Raw genomic sequence first — 23,954 nt, forward strand, 5'->3', positions numbered from 1 at the left:
TATTATATACCATGATCAAGTAGAATTTATCCCAGGAATGCATGGGTGGTTCAGCATACGAAAATCAATTGATACCCTGATAACAAAAGCCACATTAACACAACAAAGGAAAAAATCACATGATCATCTCAATGGAAGCATAAAAGGCATTTGACAAAATCCAACACCCTTTCATGATAAAAGATACTCCACAAACTAGAAATAGAAGGTAAATTCCTCAAATGATTAAAGGCTATATATGAAAAATCCACAGCTAACATAAATAACGGTGAAAAACTAGAAGTTTTCCCCCTAACATCAGGAACAAGACATGGACGCCTGCTTTTACCACTGGTACTCAACATTGTATTGTAAGGTTTAGCAAGAGCAATTAGGTAAGACAACAAAATAAAAGGAATCCGTATTGGAAAGAAAGAAGTAAAACTATCTCTATTTACAGATGACATGATTCTATATATAGAAAATTCCAAAGATTCTATAAGAAAGCTACTAGAGCTAATGAATTCAGCAAAGTTGTAGGGTACAAGATCCACACATGAATATCAGTTTGTTTCTATACGTTAATGAACATTTCTGGAGGTCAAAATCCAAAATCAGTTTCGCTGGGCTGAAGTCAAGATGTTGGCAAGGCTGTGCTCCCTCAAGATGCTCTAAGGAAGAATTCCTTTCCTTGTCTTTTCAGCTTCTGGAGGCTGTCCTCACTCTTTGGTTTACGTGCTCCAATTGCATTGCCTTTTCTCTCCATCTGATGATCACACTGCCTTTATCATACTGCCTTCTGTCATCAAATCTCTCTCTGCCTCTCCCTCTTGGAAAGACACTTGTGACTGCATTGAGGGCCCACTAGGATAAGACCGGAGCCCTGGTGGTGCAGTGCCTAAGAGCTTGGCTGCTAACCAAAAGGTTGGCAGTTTGTATCCACTAGCATCTCCTTGGAAACCCTATGAGACACTTCTACTCTGTGCTATAGGGTCGCTATGAGTCATAGCAATGGGTGGGTGGTGGCGGATAAAGCAGTAGGACAGACAACTCATCTGTCAGTTTGTTGTACAGTGGTGGTTTGCATGTTGCTGTGATGCTGGAAGCTATGCCACTGGTATTTCAAATACCAGCAGGGTCACCCATGGTGAACAGGATTCACCAGATCTTCCAGACTAAGACAGACTAGGAAGAAGGACCTGGCAGGCTACTTCTGAAAAAACTGACCAGTGAAAACCTTATAAATAGCAGCGGAACAGTGTCTGATATAGCACCAGAAGATGAGCCCCTCAGGTTGGAAGGCACTCAAAATACTACTAGGGAAGAGCTGCCTCCTCAAAGTAGGTCAACATTAATGACACGATTGGAATAAAGCTTTCGGGACCTACATTTGCTGATGTGGCACAAACCAAAAGGAGAAGAAACAGCTGCAAACATTCATTAATAATTGGAACATGGAATGTACGAATTATGAATCAGGAAAATTGGAAGTCGTCAAAAATGAAATGGACCACATAAAGATTGCTATCCTAGGCATTGGTGAGCTGAAATGGTCTGGTATTGGCCATTTGAATGGGATAATCATATGGTCTACTATGCTGGGAATGATAAAATTGAAGAGGAATGGTGTTGCGTTTGTTGTAAAAAAAAAAAAAATTCAAGATGTATCCTGAAGTACAATGCTGTCAGTGATAGGATAATATTCACATGCCTACAAGGAAGACTAGTTAACACAACTATTATTCAAATTTACGCACCAATCACTAATGCCAAAGATGAAGAAACTGAAGATTTTTACCAACTTCTGCAGTCTGAAATGGATCAAACATGTAATCAAAATACATTGGTAATTGCTGGAGATTAGAATGGGAAACTTAATAACAGAGAAAAAGGATCAGTAGTTGGAAAATATGACCCTGGTGACAGAAATGACAGTGGACATCCCACAATAAACTTTTGCAAAAACAATGACTTATTCATGGCAAATACTTTTTTCAACATAAACGGTGACTATACACGTGGACCTTACCTAAAAGTGATGGAAGATGACCCAGTGCTTTAAGTTTAAAAATGGCATGATGAGATTTCTGAAAGACCACTCTGACTGGCATGTACAAAATGGACTTCACCAAGTACTTTCAGTCTTTTATAGCAACCAGCGTGTTTAAAATCTAAGACATCTGAATTGAAAAATTACAGTATAGCCTGTGAACGTATCTGAAGAAAAATACCTCAAACATCGCTAAATTTTAGCAGAATCAATAGACTAATACCAATTTAAAGAACACTGCTCTGATGCTGTGCACATTTGATGTTTTTGAAGCAATACATACCTTTTAATAAGGCCAAAGCTAATTCAATATAATTAAACAAAAATGTGGTTCTTCATGATTAAAACTGGCTATATTTGATAAGGAGAAATCAAAATATGCATTGCATTGGGTAAATCAGCTGCAAAGGACCTCTTCAAAGTATTGAAGAGGAAAGATGTCTCCCTGAAGACTAAGGTGTGCCTGACCCAGGCCGTGGTATTTTCAATCGCATCTTATGCATGTGAAAGCTGGACAATGAATAAAGAAGACCGAAGAAGAGTTGACACCTTTGCATTGTGGTGCTGGCAAAGAATATTGAATATACCGTGGACTGCGAAAAGAACGAACAAATCTGTCTTAGAAGAAGTACAGCCAGCATGCTCCTCAGAGGCAAGGATGGTGAGACTGTGTCTTACATACTTTGGACATGTTGTCAGGAGGGGTCAGTCCCTGGAGAAGGACATCATGCTTGGCAGAGTACAGGGTCAGCGGAAAAGAGGAAGACCCTCAACGAAGTGGATTGACACAGTGGCTGCAACAATGAACTCAAGCATAACAATGATTGTAAGGATGGCTCAGGACCGGGCAGTGTTTCATTCTGATGTGCATAGGGTCGCTATGAGTCGGAACCGACTCGACGGCACCTAACAACAACAACAACAATATTTGATAAGAAATAAATCACAACCCTGATCACTTACAGCAAATCAACTCACATAATATCTGGCTCGCAGTGGTTCTCAACCCTGTTTAGACATTAGAATCATCTGGACATCTTCTGAAATATACTAATCCTCAGGCCCCACCTGGCATTTTAGCGTTATTATCTGGGACTAGGGCCTGGGCATTGGTATTTTTAAAAAAGCATCCAAAGTAATTCCAATAAGCAACCACAGTTGACAACCTTTTTAATAAAGCTTAAAGAACTCAAATGCTGGGATCTATTCTTGAACACAGTTGAAATATGTTTAAATTTTAAAAATAACTGGGGTGCAGTGTTCATAAGAGCCAAAAGTTGGGAACAACCTAAATGCGCATCAACAGATGAATGGATAAATAAACTGAGGTTATGTACGTATAATGGAATATTGTTGTTGTTAGGTGCCATCGAGTTGCTTCTGACTCATAACGACCCTATGCACAACAGAATAAAACACTGTCTGGTCCTGCGCCATCCTTACAATCGTTGTTATGCTTGAGCTCGTTGTTGCAGCCACTGTGTCAATCCACTTCGTTGAGGGTCTTCCTCTTTTCCGCTGACCCTGTACTCTGCCAAGCATGATGTCCTTCTCCAGGGACTGATCCCTCCTGACAACATGTCCAAAGAATGTAAGATGCAGTCTCGCCAACGTTGCCTCTAAGGAGCATTCTGGCTGCGCTTCTTCCAAAACGGGGTTGTTCGTTCTTTTGGCAGTCCGTGGTACATTCAATATTCTTCGCCAACACCACAACTCAAAGGAATCAACTCTTCTTCGGTCTTCCTTATTCACTGTACAGCTTTCACATGCATATGATGTGACTGAAAATACCACGGCTTGGGTCAGGTGCACCTCAGTCTTCAGGGTGACATCTTTGCTCTTCAACGCTTTGAAGAGGTCCTTTGCAGCAGATTTGCCCAATGCAATGCATCTTTTGATTTCTTGACTGCTGCTTCCATGGGTGTTGGTTGTGGATCCAAGTAAAATGAAATCCTTGACAACTTCAATCTTTTCTCTGTTTATCATGATGTTGCTCATTGGTCCAGTTGTGAGGATTTTTGTTTTCTTTATGTTGAGGTGTAATCCATACTGAAGGCTGTGGTCTTTGATCTTCATTAGTAAGTGCTTCAAGTCCTCTTCACTTTCAGCAAGCAAGGTTGTGTCATCTGCATAACGCAGGTTTTTAATGAGTCTTCCTCCAATCCTGATGCTCCGTTCCTCTTCATATAGTCCAGCTTCTTGTATTATTTGTTCAGCATACAGATTAAATAGGTTTGCTGAAAGAATACAACCGTGACTTCAAACCAATCAGTATCCCCTTGTTCTGTCCGAACGACTGCCTCTTGATGTATGTAAAGGTTCCTCAAGGGCACAATTAAGTGTTCTGGAATTCCCATTCTTCGCAGTGTTATCCATAGTTTGTTATGATCCACACAGTTGAATGCCCTTGCATAATCAATAAAACACAGGTAAACATCCTTCTGGTATTCTCTGCTTTCAGCCAGGATCCATCTGACATCAGCAATGATATCCCTGGTTCCACGTCCTCTTCTGAAACCGGCCTGAATTTCTGGCAGTTCCCTGTCGATATACTGCTGCAGCTGTTTTTGAATGATCTTCAGCAAAATTTTGCTTGTGTGTGATATTAATGATATTGTTCTATAATCTCCACATTCGGTTGGATCACCTTTCTTGGGACTAGGCATAACTATGGATCTCTTCCAGTCAGTTGGCCAGGAAGCTGTCTTCCATATTTCTTGGCATAGACAAGTGAGCACTTCCAGCGCTGCATCTGTTTGTTGAAACATCTCAATTGATATTCCATCAATTCCTGGAGCCTTGTTTTTCACCAGTGCCTTCAGAGCACCTTGGACTTCTTCCTTCAGTACCATCGGTTCCTGATCATATGCCACCTCTTGAAATGGTTGAATATTGACTAATTCTTTTTGGTATAATGAATCTGTGTATTCCTTCCATCTTCTTTTGATGCTTCCTGCGTCGTTTAATGTTTTCCCCATGGAATCCTTCACTATTGCAACTCAAGGCGTGGATTTTTTTCCTCAGTTCTTTCAGCTTGAGAAACGCCAAGCGTGTCCTTCCCTTTTGGTTTTCCATCTACAGCTCTTTGCACGTCATAATACTTTACTTTGTCTTCTCGAGAGGCCCTTTGAAATCTTCTGTTCAGTTCTTTTACTTCATCAATTCGTCCTTTTGCTTTAGCTGCTCAATGCTCAAGGGCACGTTTCAGAGTCTCCTCTGACATCCATTTTGGTCTTTTCTTTCTTTCCTGTCTTTTCAGTGACCTCTTGCTTTCTTCATGGATGATGTCCTTGATGTCATTCCACAACTCGTCTGGTCTTCGGTCATTAGCGTTCAATGCATCAAATCTATTCTTCAGATGGTCTCTAAATTCAGGTGGGATATACTCAAGGTCATATTTTGGCTCTCGTGGACTTGCTCTGATTTTCTTCAGTTTCAGCTTGAACTTGCATATGAGCAATTGATGGTCTGTTCTACAGTCAGCCCCTGGCCTTGTTCTGACTGATGATATTGAGCTTTTCCATCGTCTCTTTCCACAGATGTAGTCAATTTGATTTCTGTGTGTTCCATCTGGTGAGGTCCATGTGTATAAGTTGCTGTTTATGTTGGTGAAAGAAGGTATTTGCAATGAAGAAGTCGTTGGTCTTGCAAAATTCTATCATTCAATCTCCGGCATTGTTTCTATCACCAAGGCCATATTTTCCAACTACTGATCCTTCTTCTTTGTTTCCCACTTTCACATTCCAATCACCAGTAATTATCAATGCATCTTGACTGCATGTTCGATCAATTTCAGACTGTAGCAGCTGATAAAAATCTTCTATTTCTTCATCTTTGGCCCCAATGGTTGGTGCATAAATTTGAATAATAGTCACATTAACTGGTCTTCCTTGTAGGCGTATGGATATTATCCTATCACTGACAGTGATGTACTTCAGGTTAGATCCTTCAGGATAGATCTTGAAACGTTCTTTTTAACGATGAATGCAACACCATTCCTCTTCGAGTTGTCATTCCCAACATAGTAGACTATATGATTGTCTGATTCAAAATGGTCAATACCAGTCCACTTCAGCTCACTAATGCCTAGGATATCAATATTTATGCGTTCCATTTCATTTTTGACAATTTCCAACTTTCCTAGATTCATACTTCGTAAATTCCAGGTTCCGATTATTAATGGATGTTTGCAGCTGTTTCTTCTCATTTTGAGTCGTGCCACATCAGCAAATGTAGGTCCCGAAAGCTTTACTCCATCCACGTCATTAAGGTCGACTCTACTTTGAGGAGGCAGCTCTTCCCCAGTCATCTTTTGAGTGCCTTCCAACCTGGGGGGCTCATCTTCCAGCACTATATCAGACAATGTTCCACTGCTATTCATAAGGTTTTCACTGGCTAATGCTTTTCAGAAGTAGACTGCCAGGTCTTTCTTCCTAGTCTGTCTTAGTCTGGAAGCTCAGCTGAAACCTGTCCTCCATGGGTGACACTGCTGGTGTCTGAATACCGGTGGCATAGCTTCCAGCATCACAGCAACACACAAGCCCCCACAGTACAACAAACTGACAGACATGTGGGGGATAATGGAATATTACTCAGCCATAAAGAGAAATGAATTCCTGATACACGCCACAACACGGATGAACCTTGACAACATCATGCAGAGTAAAATCAGTCAGTCACAAAAGGACAAATATTGTATGATCCCACTTATTTGAAATAGGCAAATGCATAGAGAATAAAGCTTATTAGCGGTTACCAGGGGTGAGTGGGAAAAGGAGAGGGGAGTCGTTGTTTAGGGGACACTGAGTTTCTGTTGATTGTGGTGGAATAATATGGAAAAGGATAGCGGTGATGGCTGCACAACGTGATCAGTGTAATCAATGTCAGTGAATTGTACATGGAAACACTTGAATTGGCCAATTTTTGTTATATATTTTTTAATTTTTTTTTTACCACAATTAAAAAAGATAACCAGGGCAAATCAATATGGTCAAAGTGATGGTTTGATACTGTCTTTTAAAACATTAGTTAATTTTTTATTTTGACATTTCACGAGCCTGTGATCACTAAACACTGTCCGAACTTTCTTAGTTATCAGCTGGAGAGGGATCTAATCTTATTTCTCTTAAGTGTATAACAACAAGCTCTTCCCCTCCAAGTTTAAAACTCGCCTGCATCAGTCCGAAAAATGTGAAAATTGCTTTACTTTTCATTCTACTTAGAAATAATGGTGAAAAACAAACGCAAACTTTTCTAAGCTACAGATACTCAGGCTGTATTTCAGTTATCTTGTGGTGAGTCGGCCCTATACCAAAAAAAACAAACCCACTGCCATCAAGTTGATTCCAACTTATAGTGACCCTATAGGACAGAGTAGAACTGTCCCAAAGGGTTTCTGAGGCTGTGATCCTTACGGACACAGACTGCCAGATCTTTCTTCTGTGGAGCGGCTGGTGGGTTCGAACTGCTGACCTCCCGGTTAGCAGCCAAGTGCTTAACCACTGCGCCACCAAGCCTCCTTCAGTTGGCCCTATAGACAGTTCATACTTTGAGAAGGGCTTTTTATTTAAGAGCAGATGTTTTGCTTAAGCTCTAATGATAGCCAATACAGTATAAATGAAATTGGAAAAAGGAAGAAGCATACTAAAAATAAAGATAATAAATAGAAAAACTTAAGAATTTAAGAACACCAATTTTAGAGAGTTTCAAACTGAATCTCATTCTGATGAGAAAAGTTATTTGGTACTTGATATCGATAGGATTGCTATGAGTCGGAACTGACTCAACAACACTTAACAACAACAACATATATATGGACATGTTTCATTTGGAGCCCTGGTGGTGCAATGGTTAAGAACTCAGCTGCGAGCCAAAGATTGGCAGTTTGAATTCACCAGTCACTCCTTGGAAACCCTATGGAGCAGTTCTACTCTGTCTTATAGGGTTGCTATGAGTCTGAATCGACTCCACGGCAATGGGTACAGTACGTTACATTTAATTAGGTGTGCATTCGATAACTTTCTGTGAATAAATTCTAAGCATTGCGAGCCTATCTTACTTAAACCGCCAGCTGCCTTCGAGTCAATTCCGACTCATAGTGATCCCGTGTGTATCAGAGTAGCACTGTGCTCCATGGGGTTTTCAATGACCAATTTTTGGAAGTAGATCACAAGGACATTCTTCCAAGGTGCCTTTGGGTGGACTCAAACCTCAAACCTTTTGGGTGTTAGCCAAGTGCATTAACAACTGTTTGCACCACCCAGGGACTCCTATATTACTTGGATACCATGATAATAACCTCTAAAATTTTTGGATGATTCTCGCTAATTCCTTCTCCACCCTTTGAAATCAAAAAGGGTCTCTGAGAAAGGAAGAGGACAATCTGGATGTTCAACTCAGTTCAAGCAGCCCAGACATTAAGCAGACTAGCCTAGTTAATGAAGAATGATCTTAATTTATAAAACTACAGATTCTCCCTCTTTTCAAGGAGTCTGAGAAAATGAACTTAGCAAGCTAAAGAGCGAAATAAAGTATTAGTAAATGTTTACAAAATTGACGATTATTTTAAGCTTTTTCAACTTACTGTGCAATCTGGGAGTGTGATATCTCAAGTCTTTGGTCAGCACATTTGATAATTTCTTCATATGATGTAACCTTCGGGAAAAATAAGCTAAAGAAATGATTCTCTGATAAAGTCTAAAATTTTTCTTTAATCGTGTTTATTTTTTGCTTTTTATAAAAATCTCTACAAGTAATTCAATTCTGACTTGCATCAATGAAAGTTTTATTAAAAGCAAAATATCTTATATTTTGAGGTCAGGAATATGAGTAAAAATAGAATTATAACGTGCCTGTTCATCATGAAGAAAAGTGAAGTGCCAAGAAATAAATAACCGTAGCGAGTCAACTATATATAATCCAGTTGTCTTCCACACACAAAAATGTAATGCTTACGAAATGCCATTTTAATATTAAAAAGAAATGGATTAGTCTATTTGGTTAAAATTAATACAGTTTTTAAAAAGCAACTAGAAGGTTAAGCTGGCAAGATTTACAATTACCCTGAAAGTTAGGTAGTAATATGAAAACTTTAAACTGTTCACTGCAGAATGGACACACAATGTTCTTTGCTAGGTTTCAACTGCAAGGCTAGTGGAGAATTTTATAATGTCATTATGAAGTAAAAGCAATCAATATAAATGTGCTTCATCTTTCCTCAGATCCTTTTTAGCTCCAGTTCTATTACTTTAATATTTGGCACACTTCTTAAAAGACAAATATTTTTGTAAGAAAATTTGTACCTTATCCAGTAAGTTGCCTAAATGTGTTTGATACTTGTCATTTTCTTCAATGAGTCTGTTGCAGTGGTCTTCTTTTGACTCTAGGAGATTTCCGAGTTTTGCAATCTATGGAAACAACAGTAAAAACACTAACTGGGAAAATGCCACAAGAGCCGTGTTTGGATGCTGAAAACAAATAAGAGCAGTGAACTCTCCTTCATTCTAGGAGTCTCATAAACTGAGATGTGCCGTGGTGACTTATGAGATGCTGTGAACCAGATCCTGGTCAGACAGCACGTAGGAACAGGTAAGTAGCAACTATAATGCTGTTTTATCCTCTCTCCTATTTTATGCCAGGAGACAGCTTTGCAAATCATTGAACACCGCTTCGTGCATACAAATGCTTGTCAGCCCCAATCTCTACTCCCTCCTTTCCGATGTATACAAATATTTGATTCTCCGTAAAGTAAAGCACTGATGCTATCCTTGATGATGCATTTTCAGGTGTGATAAATGCTCCCACTTGCATACATGACTGCAAGGTTAGTAGTCCAACAAGGGTCTCACTAAGCTAAAATGAAGGTGTCAGCAGGGCTGCGTTCCTTTTTGGAGGTTCTTGGAGGGAATCCATTTCCTTGAATTTTCCACCTCCTAAAAGCTACCCACATTCCTTGACTCATAGCCCCCTCCTGCCATGTTCAAAGCCAGCAATGTTGCATCTCTCTGACCATGCCTCCATAGTCATATAGCCTGCTAACACAGCTGAGAAAGGTTCTTCACTTTTAAGGACTCCTGTGGTTAGACTGGATCCTCCGGGATTATCTCCCCATCTCAAGGCTCTTAACCTAATCACAGCTGCAACGTTCTTTTTGCCATAATTGCCTAGATTCCTTATTTTATTAAGGAACACAAAGTCCCTTTTGCCATGTTGTGGGGATTAGGGTTTGGGTATCTTTGGTAGGGGCCATTATTCTGCCTACCACGCTGCATGGTAAGGGTCAGCATGAATCAAACCCTCAAAACGTGGAGACTGATCCAGTCCCCACTTTCCCACTTCTTCATCCTTGCTGCTAGCTGCTTCTCCCTGCCCTACTCCACCCTCAGCATTCTCTCTCTCTCTCTCTGACCCTAGCGTCCCAGACCTAGGTCAGAGCTCACAAGTTAAAAGGACAGTGTCCTTCAGACCAAATAGGCAGACACCAGCTGCAAGTTTGGGGAGTCCACAGGGCACCTCAACCTTCTGACCTGCTGACCACAAATTCAAGGCTGACTTCTCAGTACCCCTTCAGGATGCCAGCTGCAAGCTCAGGAGTCTACACGACACCCTTACTTTCTGACCTGCTAGCTTCCACTGCCCTTTTGATTCGATAATTTACTGGAACGACTCACAGAACTCATGGAGAGTGCACTATACTTATGGCTACAGATTTATTACAGCCAAAAAAAGACAAATATGAAGAGGTGCATAGGGTGAGGTCTGGGAGGGTTCCTAACTCAAAGCTTCCATGTCCCAAGGGATGTGCTACCCTCTTGAGAGCAGATGTTATCATCAGGTAGGAAGCTCTCTGAGCCTCTGTGCTAAGGGCTTTTACCAGCCTGCATGATAAGCTAAACCATGACTCTTGAGGCTAGTTGATATCAGCCTTCCAGGTGAGTCTTACATGTCAACTTAGTTAGGCCATGATTCCCAGTATTGTGTGTTCGTCCTCCATTTTATAATTTTCCTATGTGTTACAAATCATATCTCTGCCCATGGTTAATGAGGATTAGGGTGGGAGGTAGCACCCTTGCTCAGGTCACATCCCTGATCCAGTGTAAAGGGAGTTTCCCTGGGGTGTGGCCTGTACCACTTTTTATCTTACAAGAGATAAAAGGAAAGGGAAGCAAGCAGAGAGTTGGGGACCTCTTACTACCAAGAAAGCAGTGCCAGGAGCAGAGGGCGCCCTTTGGACCCAGGGTTCCTGTGCAGAGAAGCTCCTACTCCGGGGGAAAATAGATGAAAAGGCCGACAGAGCCTTCCCCTGGAGCTGACATCCTGAATTTGGACTTTTAGCCTGCTTTACTGTGAGGAAATAAACTTCTTTTGTTAAAACATCCACTTGTGGTATTTCTGTTATAGCAGCAGTAGATGACTAAGACAGAATTTGGTACCGAGAGAGTGGGGTGCTGCTCTAACAGATACCTAAAATGTGGACGCGGTTTTGAAATTGTGAATGGAAAGAAGACTCAGAAGAAGTGAGGAGAATGTAGATGGTGGAAACAGCAGCAGAGGACAGGCAGGAGCAAACTGGAAGCAACGGAACCAGAAGACCAGCACCAGACAGTGCTGGAGCCAATCCATGGAGCGAGAGAGCTGAGTGTCTGTGCATAGAAGGTTCCTGGCAGAGCTGGGTGCTTCCAGGCACTTACTGGTGGAGCTACTGAACTTTGGAACACTTGCTCCGGCAGGGCAGATGTAGGCTTAAGGCCCAAGGGCTGAGAGGCCAAGGAACACGGGAAACCAAGCTGCTTCAGTCTCAAAAGGTATGGCCACCTCTGGGGTTTCAAAGGGTGGAGCCATGGCCTCTGGTGTTTCTAAGGATGCAGTCGCCACTCAGATAGACTAGGAGAATGGTACGCTGAAGGCCGAGGGAGCAGAGCTGCCACCCCAGTGGGCCTGAAAGGCAGAGCTGAAGCCCAGAGCCAAGGGGCCTCCACTCAGAGTGTGGCCAATACCTAGAGTCTGGAGGGGAGGGCCACTGTGTAAATGGTCTCAGAACAGAGGATTATTTTCAAGCCTTTAGGGCTAATGAATGTGTTCTGCTGACTTCCTTGGTGCCTGTTATGCCTTCTTTCCCTCCAATTTCTCTCATTTATAATAGAAATGTCTAGCTTGTGCCTATTCTGCCATTGTACTTTAGAAGCAGATAACTTGTATTCTAGATTTCACAGATGAAGAAGAATCTTTGGATTTTGGACTTGGAATTGATTTAAGACTTTTGCTATGATATGATGGGGCAAATGTGTCTTACATGTAGCAAGGACATGAATTTTGGGGGGTCAAAGAGTGGAGTGTCATGGATTGAATTGTGTCCTCCAAAAATATGCGTCAACTTGTTTAGGCCATGATTCCCAATATTGTGCAGTTGTCCTCCATTTTGTGATTTTCCTATGTGTTATAAATCATAATCTCCGACAATGGTTAAAGAGGATTAGAGTGGGATGTAGCACCCTTGCTCAGGTCACATCCCTAATCCAAAGACAGATGCATAGGATGAGGTCTGGGAGAGTTCCTAACTCAAAGCTTCCATGTCCCAAGGGATGTGCTCCCCTCCTGAGAGCAGATGTTACTGTCAACCAGGAAGCTCTCTGAGCCTCTGTGCTCAGGGCTTTTACCAGCCAGGCCTGCATGATAAGCTAAACCATGCCTCTTAAGGCTAGTTGACATTGACCTCTCAGGTGGGTCTTTTCTAACCTGGCCAGCCCCCACTTGTCAGCACAAATTCTCAGGTGTGGCCCAGACCAAGGCACCTCAATTACTCCAAGGGTTACTTCTCTGGAGCCAAAGACAAAGCCACCTTACTTAGGGTAAAACTAGGTCCTTTACCCACACAAACACATCTGTAAGACGATCACCGAGGTCCCCTATGACTTGAGGTGCAAGTGGCATGGACAGGTCGTCAGGGTATTTAGCTCTCTCTAGGTGAAAATTCCAGGTTTCCCAAGTGGCTTTTACTAGCGCTAACACATTTTCCTCATAGGGGGTTGTCTTACACTTTGCCAGTGTCATTTCAGAGAAAGTGGGCCAAAGTAGAAATAACTTTCGTCATGAGAGCAGATGGATCAATCATCACTATAAACAGGCCCTGCAGAGCATGACCTATGAAGATTATTTCCCAATTCTTTACACAAAGGTTTTGATATCACATGCACATAATAAAATATAAACAAAAAACAAAACATTAAACCAGAATGCATAGAACAGGCGAAGAGCAACATGCAGGTATAGAAACAGTTAAGACTGACACTACAGTGCCATGTATTTGGAGGTGAACTTCCTAGAAGCTAAAGCAAATGGACAAAGATGTTTCCTGGGATTATTCACTGAATGAAAGATGTGGGCATAATACCAAAGCACACTTAGTAAAGCAGTTCTGTAGGGCCTGAGATAATGTGGTCCAAGCAGCAGCTTTCTGATAATATACATGATCCAGGTTGTGATGTTTTATTAAGTAGTGAGATGAATTTAGTGTACCATGCATAATAGAAAAAAAAAAAAAAGGAATAGAACGAAATAAAATTAAAAAAAAAAACCAACCAACCAACCAAAAACTCAACGTTTCAGCTGTAAGTGTGTGTGCATCCATGGATTAGGCCATAATGTAACATGTATTCTTCAGTGTGGATTACCACTAGAGCAATGAAAGGATTGCACAGATAATCATTTGTTTAGAAATACAACAGCTCTAAAACAAACATTTGTTAAGAGCTGGTTGGCAGATAAATTGATGTTATATCCTCTGACAAGGTTCTGCAGTATAAATAGTTTCTTTTGCTGGCTTTACAACAGGACTTAGGGAAATCAAAGTCAGGAAGGTGAGGAACAGGGTTAGAGTTCTCAGGAGAACCACTGTTAAATACCCAGGATGGCTGAGAGAACAAAGAAAGAGATGGTAGGGCTGACATCGTTCTATGGCAACTGAGGAGCTAAGATTACACCTGGCTGAATAGCCCTTCCACCTGTGTGACCTGAGTTCCAGTGAGCCCTAGAGCTCTTCTTCAGAGCTTCGATCAGTGCCAGAGAGGCCAACAAACTATAAAGTATACCTAAGGTAATAACCAAAAACCAAACCCATTGTCAATGAGTTGATTCCAACTCAGAGAGACCCTATATGACAGAGTAGAACTGCCCCAAAGGGTTTCCAAGGCTGCAGTCTTTACGGAAGCCCACTGCCACATCTTTCTCCCTCAGAATGGCTGGCGTGTTTGAACTGCCAACCTTCCAGTTAGCAGCTGAGTGCTTCACCACTGTGCTACCAGGGCTCCTCACCTAAGGTAACAGTACACACAAAACCCAGGAACTGGTGGGTATCTTCCATAGGTTGGGGGACTGTGAGACACTCAGTTTTTTTTTATTCCTCTTTTCCTCAAGCAATAATACTCTGCATAGTATTTGTTCTTTTCTATGACTATAGGAGATGAATATGAAAATGAAAAGAATATACTACCTTCTGAGTGCTTTATCTTTACAATATAACAAACTTTCAATTTTAAAAGCTACCAAAATAAAAAAATTAGGTGAATGTTTTATGTAATATACAGATTACATGCTGAAGTGGTATGTTTTAGGTTAGCATTTCAGATTTTAATCTTTAAATATTCTATAATACTGGTTAAAGAAGATCTAATTTTTTTATTGTGCTTTAGGTGAAAGTTTACTAAAAAAAAATTTTTTATTGTGCTTTAGGTGAAAGTTTACAGCTCAAGTTAATTCTCATACAAAAATTTAGACACATATTGTTATGTGACACTAGTTGCAATTCCTATAACGTGATAGCACACCCCTCTTTCCACTCCGGATTTCCTGTGTCCATTCAATCAGCTCCTGCCCTTTCCTGCCTTCTCATCTCGCCTTTGGACAGGACCTGTCCATTTAGTCTCAGGTATCTACTTGAACTAAGAAGCACACTCTTCACGAGTTATTATTTTATGTTTTATAGTCCAGTCTAATCTTTGTCTGAAGAGTGCGCTTCGGGGATGGTTTTAGTTCTGGGTTAACAGAACGTCTGAGGGCCGTGTCTTCTGGGGTTCCTCCAGTCTCAGTCAGACCATTAAGTCTGGTCTTTTTACGGGAATTTGAGTTCTGCACCCCACTTTTCTCCCGCTCTGTGAGGGCCTCCCTGCTGTATTCCCTGTCGGGGAGGTCATTGGTGGTAGCTGGGCACTATCTTGTTCTTCTGGTCTCAGGCTGATGGCCCTTTTGCTTCTTGGGCTAATATTTTCCTTGTGTCGTTGCTGTTCTTCATTCTCCTTTGCTCAGGTGGGTTGGGACCAACTGATGCATCTTAGATGGCCGCTCGCCAGCTTTTAAGACCCCAGGCACCACTCACCAAAGTGGGATGCGGAACATTTTCTTAATAAACTTCGTTAAGCCAATTGACCTAGATGTCCCCTGAAACCACCACAGTCTCCCCTCAAGCCCCTACCCCTGCTAGTCTGTCCCTCAAAGTGTTTGGTTGTGTTCAGGAAACTTCTTAGCTTTTGGTTTAGTCCATTTGTGCTGACTTCGCCTGTACTGTGTTGTCCTTCCTTTTACCTAAGATAATTCTTGTCTACGGTTATCTAGTTAGTGAATTCTCCTCTCCCTCCCCTGCCACCCTCACAACCATCAACGAATGTTTTGTTTGTTTATACCTTTTCTTGAGTTCTTATAAAAGCAGTCCCATACAATATTTGTCCTTTTACAACTAATTTCATTCAGCATAATGCTTCCAGACTCATCCATGTTGTGAGATGTTTTGCAAATTCATCATTGTTCTTTATCATTTCATAGTATTCTATTGTGTGTATGCACCATAATTTGTTTATCCATTCATCTACTAATGGGCACCTAGGTTGTTTCCATCTTTTTGCTATTTTAAACAGTGCTGCAATGAACATGGGTGTGCATTTATCTATTCCTGTGACAGCTCTTATTTCTCTAGGATCTATTTCAAGAAGTGGGATTGCTGGATCGTATGGTACTTCTATTTCTAGTTTCTTAAGGGAACCCAGAATCTATTTCCAAAGTGGTTGTACCATTTTACATTCCCATCAGCAGTGTTTAAGTGTTCCAGTCTCTCCACAACCTCTCAACATTTATTATTCTGTGTTTTTTGGATTAGTGCTAGCCTTGTGACGGTGAGATGATATCTCATTGTAGTTTTGATTTGCGTTTCTCTAATGGCTAATGACTGTGAGCACTTCCTCATGTCTGAATGTCTTCTTTGGTGAAGTGTCTGTTCACATCTTTCACCCATTTTTTAACTGGGTTATTTTTCTTTTTGTTGTTGAGGTTTTTACAGTTTTTTTTTTTTTTTTTGTAGATTTTAGAGATTAGACATTTATTGGATTTGCTGCAGCCCCCAAATTTTTCCCTGTCTGCTGGTTGTCTTTTTACTCTTTTGGTGAAGTCTTTGGATGAGCGTGTTTGATTTTTAGGAGCTCCCAGTTACCTAGTTTCTGTTCTGGTGTTTGTGCATTGTTAGTTATGGTTTGTATATTGTTTATGCCACGTATTAGGGCTCCTAGCATTGTTTCTATCTTTTCTTCCATGATCTTTATCATTTTAGATTTTATATTTAGGTCTCTGATCCATTTTGAGTTAGTTTTTGTGCATGGTGTGAAGTATGGGTCTTGCTTCATTTTTTTGCAGATGGATATCAAATTATGCCAGCACCATTTGTTAAAGAGACTGTATTTTCCACAATTAATGGACTTTGGGCCTTTGTCAAATATCAACTGCTCATAGGAGGATGAATTTACGTCTGGATTCTCAATTCTGTTCCATTGGTCTATGTATCTGTTGTTGTACCAGTAACAGGGTGTTTTGACTACTGTGGCGGTATAATAGGTTCTAAAATCAGGTAGTGTGAGGCCTTCCATTTTGTTCTTCTTCTTCAGTAATGCTTTACTTATCCGGGGTCTCTTCCCTTTCCATATGAAGTTGGTGATTTGGTTCTCCATTTCATTAAAAAATGTTGGAATTTGGTTTGGGATTGCATTGTATCTATAGATTGCTTTGGGTAGAATAGACATTTTCACAATGTTGAGTCTTCCTATCCACAGGTGAGGTATGTTTTTTCACTTATGTAGGCCTCTTTTGGTTTCTTGCAGTAGTGTCTTGTAGTTTTCTTTATATAGGTCTTTTCCATCTCTAGTTAGATTTATTCCTAAGTATTTTATCTTCTTGGGGGCTATTGAAATGGTATTGATTTGGTGGTTTCCTCTTCCAAGCTCTCTTTGCTGGTGTAGAGGAATCCAACTGATTTTTGTACATTTATCTCGTATCCTGATGCTTTGCTGAAATCTTCTATTAGTTCCAGTGCTTTTTTTGTGGATTCTTTGAGATTTTCTGTGTATAAGATCATATCTTCTGCAAATAGGGGTACTTTTACTTCTTCCTTACCAATTTGGGCACCCTTTATTTCTTTTTCTTGCCTTACTGCTCTGGCTAGGACCTCCAGCACAACGTTGAGCAAGAGTGGTGATTAAGGGCATCCTTGTCTGATTCCCATTCTCAAGGGGAATAATTTCAGACTCCCTCCATTTCGGATGATGTTGGCTGTTGGCTTTATATAAATGCCCTTTATTATGTTGAAGAATTACACTTCTATTCCTATTTTGCTAAGAGTTTTATCATGAATGGGTGTTGGACTTTATCAAATGCCTTTTCTATATCAATTGATAAGATCTGGTGGTTCTTATCTTTTGCTTTGTTTATGTGATGGATTACATTGATTGTTTTTCTAATGTTGAACCGTCCCTGCATACCTGGTATGAATCCCACTTGGTCATGGTGAATTATTTTTTTGATATGTTGTTGAATTCTGTTGGCTAGAATTTTGTTGAGGATTTTTGTGTCTGTGTTCATAAAGAATATTTGTCTGTAATTTTCTTTTTTTGTGGTGTCTTTACCTTTTACCTGGTTCTGGTATCAGGGATATGCTGGCTTCATAGAATGAGTTTGGAAGTATTCCATCCTTTTCTATGCTCTGAAATATCTTTAATAGTAGTGGTGCTAACTATTCTCTGAAAAAAAAAAAAAAAGTATGGTAGAATTCTCCAGTGAAGCCGTCACAGCCAGGGCTTTTTTGTTGTTGTTGTTGGGAGTTTTTTAATTATGCTTCAATCTCTTCTTTTGTTATAGGTTTATTTAGTTTTTCTACCTCGGTTTCTGTTAGTTTAGGTAGGTAGTGTGTTTGTAGAAATGTGTCCATTTCCATTAGGTTTTGTAATTTGTAGGATTCAATTTTTCATAGTATTCTGTTATGATTCTTTTAATTTCGGTTGGGTCTGTTGTGATATCACCCATCTTGTTTCTTATTTGGGCTATTTGCTTCCTCTCCTGTTTTTCTTTTGTCAGTTTGGCCAATGGTTTATTGATTTTGTTGATATTTTCAAAAGAACCAGCTTTTGGTCTTGTTAATTCTTTCAATTGTTTTTCTATCCATTATTTCATTTATTTCTGCTCTAGGTTTTATTATTTTCTTTCTTCTGGTGCTCTCTTTCTATTTGTTCCAGTTGTAGAGTTAATGTTTTCATTTTGGCCCTTTCTTCTTTTTGGATGTATGTATTTATTGCTATAAACTGACCTCTGAGCACTGCTTTTGCTCTGTCCCAAAGGTTCTGATAGGATGTGTTCTCATTCTCATTTGATTCAATGAATTTATTCTGTCCTTGATTTCTTCTATCACCTAGTAGTTTTTGAACAAGGCGTTGTTCAATTTCCATGTATGTGATTTTTTTTCCTTGCTTTTTCTGTTAGTGATTTCTCCTTTTATGGCTTTATGGTCAGAAAAGATGCTTTGTAATACTTCAATGTTTTTGGATTCTGTTAAGGTTTGCTTTGTGGCCTAATATTGGTCTATTCTGGAGGATGTTCCATGTGCATTGGAAAAGAAAGTATACTCGGGTGCTGTTGGATGGAGTGTTCTGTATATGTCTATGAGATCTGGTTGGTTGACTGTGGCATTTAGATCTTCCGTGTCTTTACTGAGCTGATGTTCTGTCCTTCACCAAAAGTGGTGTGTTGAAATCTCATACTATTATTGTGGAGCTATTTCTCTTTTCAATGCTGTTAGAGTTTGTTTTATGTATTTTGAAGTCGTGTCAGGGGGTGCATAAATATTTATTATGGTCATGCTCTCCTGGTATATTGACCCTTTAATCATTAGTGTCCTTCCTTATCCTTTGTGGTGGATTTTATGTCAAAATCTATTTTGTCAAAGGTTAACATTGCCATTCCTGCTCTTTTTTGTTGTTTGCTTGATATATATTTGTTTCCATCCTTTGAGTTTTAGTTTGTTTGTGTCTTTGCGTTTAAGGTGTGTCTCTTGTAGGCAGCATATAGACGGATTGTGTTTTTTCATCCACTCAGCCACTCTCTGTTTATCGGTGCATTTAGTCCATTTATATTTATTGTATTTATTGATAGGTTTTTTTTATGAGTTTAGTACTGTCATTTTGATGTATTTTTTGTGTGTGTGTTGACAGTTTCTTTGTTCCACTTAGTCTTCTGTGCTGAGTTGTTTTTCATTGTTGTTGATTTTGTATTTGCTGAGTCTTTATGTTTTTCTTCTTTTTTTTATTTTGATGTGTAGGGTTGTTAGTTTCCTTTGTAGTTACCTTAAAATTTACCTCTATTTTTCTAAGTTTAAACCAATCTTTTATTTCTTGATATTGCTTTAACTTTCTCTTCATACTAAAGTTCTATGATTACATTACTTAGTCCCTCTTTTGTTTTAATGTTGTTATCTTTTACATATTGACATCTGTTTCCCTATTTTTAGTGTTTTAGCTTTGACTTATTTTTGTGATTCCCTTATTTTTATCTAGGCTGACATCTGGTTGTTATGTCCTGTGTTCTAGTCTTGGGTTGTTATCTAATATTATTGATTCTCTAATCAGAGGACTCCCTTAAGTATTTCTTGTAATTTTGGTTTGGTTTTTACAAATTTCCTTAACTTCTATTTATCTGGAAATGCCCTAATTTTACCTTTATATTTGAAAGAAATTTTTGCTGGATATATAATTCTTGGTTGGCAATTTTTTTTTTCCTTCAGGGCTTTATGTATGTCATTCCATTGCCTTCTTGGCTGCCTGGTTTTTGCTGAGTAGTCAGAGTTTAGTTTTACTGACTCTCCTTTTAGATGACTTCTTATTTATCTCTAGCTACTCTTCAATTTCTCTCTTTATCTTTGGTTTTGGCAAGTTTGATTATGATATGTCTTGGTGACTTTCTTTTCGGATCTACCCTGTGTGAGATTCAATGAGCTTCTTGGGTAGATATCTTCTCGTCCTTCATGGTATCAGTGAAGTTTTCTGCCAACAAATCTTCAACAATTCTATTTTTTGTAATTCCTTCCCCCCACCCCCACCCCGGTTTGGTACTCCAATCACTCATAGGCTATTCCTCTTGGTAGAGTCTGACATAATTCTTAGGGTTTCTTCATTTTATAAGATTCTTTTATCTGATTTTTCCTCAACTAAATTGGTGTCAAGTGCTTTATCTTCAATCTCACTAATTCTGACTTCCATTGCCTCAGTTTTGCTCCTATGACTTTCCATTGAATTGTCTAATTCTGAAATTTTATTGTTAATTTTTTGGATTTCTATTTGCTGTCTCTCTATGGATTCTTGCAGCCGGTTAAATTTGTCATTTTGTTCTTGTATAACCTTCTTAATTTCCTCTAGTGCTTTGTCTGTATGTTCCCTGGCTTGGTCTGCATTTTGCCTGATCTCCCTCCTCATCTCTTAAAGAGCTCTGTATGTTAATCTCTTGAATTCTACCTCCAGTAATTCCAAGACCTTCTCTTCTTCTGAAAGGTTTCCTGGCTCTTTATTTTGGTCACTTGCTACAGACCATCATGGTCTGCCTCTTCATGTGATTTGATATTGACTGTTGTCTTTGAGCCATCAATAAGTTATTACATATATTTTATGTTTGCTTACTGTGTCCTGGTTTCTTGTTTTGTTTCGTTTTAATATGCCCAAATAGGCTGGTCATGTGAACTACTTTGATTATTGGCATCTTTGAAGTTCTCATGTCCTGTCACCAGATGGTTAGAGCTGCTACTAAATATGTGAGCCTGGGAGTCCATTTACTTTTCTTGTGTAGGTTCAGTCGGTCACCGAGTTGTGGTGCGAGTTCTCACCTACAGTTCTAGATGGGCAGGGCTACATGGGGTGATTTGGAGCAGGCACAGGTATCTGGCTGGGAATAGGGAGTTATGTGTTGAGCAAGGTAGTGGGCTGATGGCTGTCCCTGAGTGTCTGGATAGAAGGCGTGTCCCTGTTCCCTAGAGTGTGTAGGCGGGTGGATTTTGCAGTTGGACTTTGGGCACCCAATGCTATTGGCTGTAAGGACTGGGAGGCACTACTTAGTCTCGGACCTCTGTTGTAGGTGGCTAGGTGGAGTAGGTGGAGCCACCAGTCCTCAGGTCCCTGATGAGGGTAGGCAATGACCCTGCTTAATGGGCAGAATGGTGTCAAATATCATGAATCTGCTGCTCCTCTTTAGCTGTTGCATTTGAAAATAGGCTTTAGGCATATACCCTGTTGTACTATGCTAAAGAGGGCCTACACTGTTGAAATGGGCCCACACAGGTCTAGAGAGGGGTGAAAGCCATTCAAAGTCCATGTACCCCTTATGCCTGTGCCTAGGCAAAGGGGCTGTGCCTACCCTGAGGTCTTGGCTTAGGGGAGCTGGCAGGTTATCTTTCTTGTTTGTTATTTGTTTTTTAATTTTTCCCCTCTGGGAGAATGGCTCAGGGCACATGACAGGTCCCACTTTCAGGCTATGGGGCACGGCTATCGCTGCAGCCAGACCAGGACAGAAGCAGAGCGGAGAGGGGGTGGGTGAAAGGAAGGGAAGTACTTCCCAGAGTTATTTTGATTTCACTTGGTAGGGAAGATGCTTGCACTTATCTTTTGCAGATCCAGTGACACCTCCCCCTGGCTCTGGAGGCTTGTGCAGACTCTCCGCCGCTTGGTTTCTCCCAATGTGTAAAATGCATCCTGAGTGCTACTGCTTGCCTCAGCCCATGCACGCCAGCCTATCCAGCCTGCAGAATGCCAGCCAGGTCAGGTCTGGCAAATCTTCTCTGCTTTTAAACTGTCTCTTCCTTCCCCTGCCGCTCAGTCTGACTCCTCAGCTTTGTCTTTGATGTTCCCGGCTCCTAGATTGTCCTATATAATCAATTCGCTTGGATTTTTTTTTTTGGGGGGGGGGTCTTTCTTGTAAGGCAGTCCACAGGAAGTGTCTGACTACTCCGTCATCTTGGCCCCTCCATAAGATCTAATTTTTATGGAAAGGTTTCTATTTAATTGGAGATGGGATTTTAAGGAAGGAATCGAGGGATTATTGCTACTATCCCAAATTGAACCTTGAGCATCAGTACTGTTAACTGAACAGAAACTCCTGTTCCCTCTGACCTAATACCTGACTTTGGTGTTCCTTATGATTTTCTTCTAAGACCAAGAGACACTTTGCACTTGACAGTGTAACACCCAGGAAGCTAAAGCCAGTCTGAAGGCAATCTGAAGTCAAGGACCCTGTCTCAGGATGTAGGAGGTCAGAGGGTGAGTGAAACAGACAGGAGGATTGGAATTGTGAAGAAGGACCAATGGCAAAGGATCAGAAGGACCATGGGAGAAGCACATGACAAAGCATCAGGGAAGGTATGATTCACTCCCAACTTAACTCTAGTAAACCAAGTCTTAGAGAATGGGGAGGAGACTTCTGAAGCACATTTCTACATTTAAAAGAAAAAAAAATTATTTTTATTTTTGGAAATTTTCAAACACATACAAAAGTACAGAAAATAAGTACAGTGAACCGCCAAGGACTCACAACCTAACAAATATCAACATTTTTCTATCACTCCATCCTTCCTCCTCCACTTTTTTTTTTTTCCTGGAGTATTTTAATGCAAACCTAGTCATCGTATTATTTCACTTATAAATACAGATAAGAGCTTTTAGTTCTATTAAAAGTCACAATAATTTCTTGGTATTACCTTAGACTGTGTTCAGTTTTCTACTCTTATCTCACAATTATCTTTATAGTTGGTTTGTTCAAATCAGGATCTACACGTTTCACATTTTGCATTTCACTGATTTCTCTCTTACAACGTTGAGTCTCTTTTTTCATACCATTTATTTATCGAAAAACTGGGACATTTGTTCTAAAAATTTCCCCCATTATGGATTTGTTATTCTGGTGTCGTAAGTTTTTTTTTTTTTTTGGATCCACTATATTTCCTGTAAACTGGTAGTTAGTTCTAGAAGCTTCTTTTAAGATTCACTGTGTTGGTGAGAATACTTGGTGGATGGTGTTGTGTGCTTCCTCTTGCATCACACCAGGAGGCACGGTGTCTGATTGTCTCCCCTGTGGTGCTGTTAGATTGATCAGTGGGTTCAGGAATTTTCAGTCTGATCCATCATTAAAATTTCCCTATCAACCGCTAAAGGTTTTAGCAGCCATTATGACAATTACCTAGACTCCTTATTTTATTCCTTGCAGAATTGTCTAAATGTCCCTTTTCTTCCTTAATGAAGAACTTTCCCTCATCAATTATTTGGTTTCTCTGAGGAACCAAATTTCTCAGGAAAGACTGCAGGTCATTTTAAAGGTGATGTGGTGTATCTGATGCTCTTCCAAGTGTGTCCTCGTTTTCCTCCCAGCTTTGTGTTGCCTCCAGACCAAAGCTCATTCTAATCATCTTGTATCCACAGGGCCTGACACACAGAAGCTGCTAATGAATGACAGACTTTTATTGAATGCTCTTGTCTTATCTCCCTATGAGTCAATTTTAACTAGTCCTCAAGGCCCAACTGCCATCTCCTTCATGAGCCTTCCCTGGTTCTCCCACATGGAAGGCATCTCTTCCTCCTCTAAACTTCAT

At 40.3% G+C, this 23,954-nt stretch overlaps 1 protein-coding gene across 4 annotated transcripts in view; it reads right to left on the reverse strand.

Annotated features, from left to right (window-relative positions):
• CAGE1 (cancer antigen 1) overlaps window positions 1–23,954 on the reverse strand; it is an 80,380-nt gene that overhangs the window by 23,716 nt on the left and 32,710 nt on the right. For 2 of the 4 annotated variants that reach the window (XM_049883096.1, XM_049883079.1), the window contains 2 exons: window positions 9,331–9,435; window positions 8,613–8,683 (listed from right to left, as the gene is read on the reverse strand). In XM_049883096.1, the coding sequence (XP_049739053.1) occupies window positions 8,613–8,683; window positions 9,331–9,435 (176 nt within the window). Of the gene's footprint in view, window positions 1–8,612; window positions 8,700–9,330; window positions 9,459–23,954 lie in introns of those variants that run through there. The other 2 variants (XM_049883087.1, XM_049883125.1) reach the window with 2 other exon arrangements.

The sequence above is a fragment of the Elephas maximus genome, chromosome 1 (genome assembly GCF_024166365.1).
Source record: "Elephas maximus indicus isolate mEleMax1 chromosome 1, mEleMax1 primary haplotype, whole genome shotgun sequence".
NCBI lineage: Eukaryota > Metazoa > Chordata > Mammalia > Proboscidea > Elephantidae > Elephas > Elephas maximus.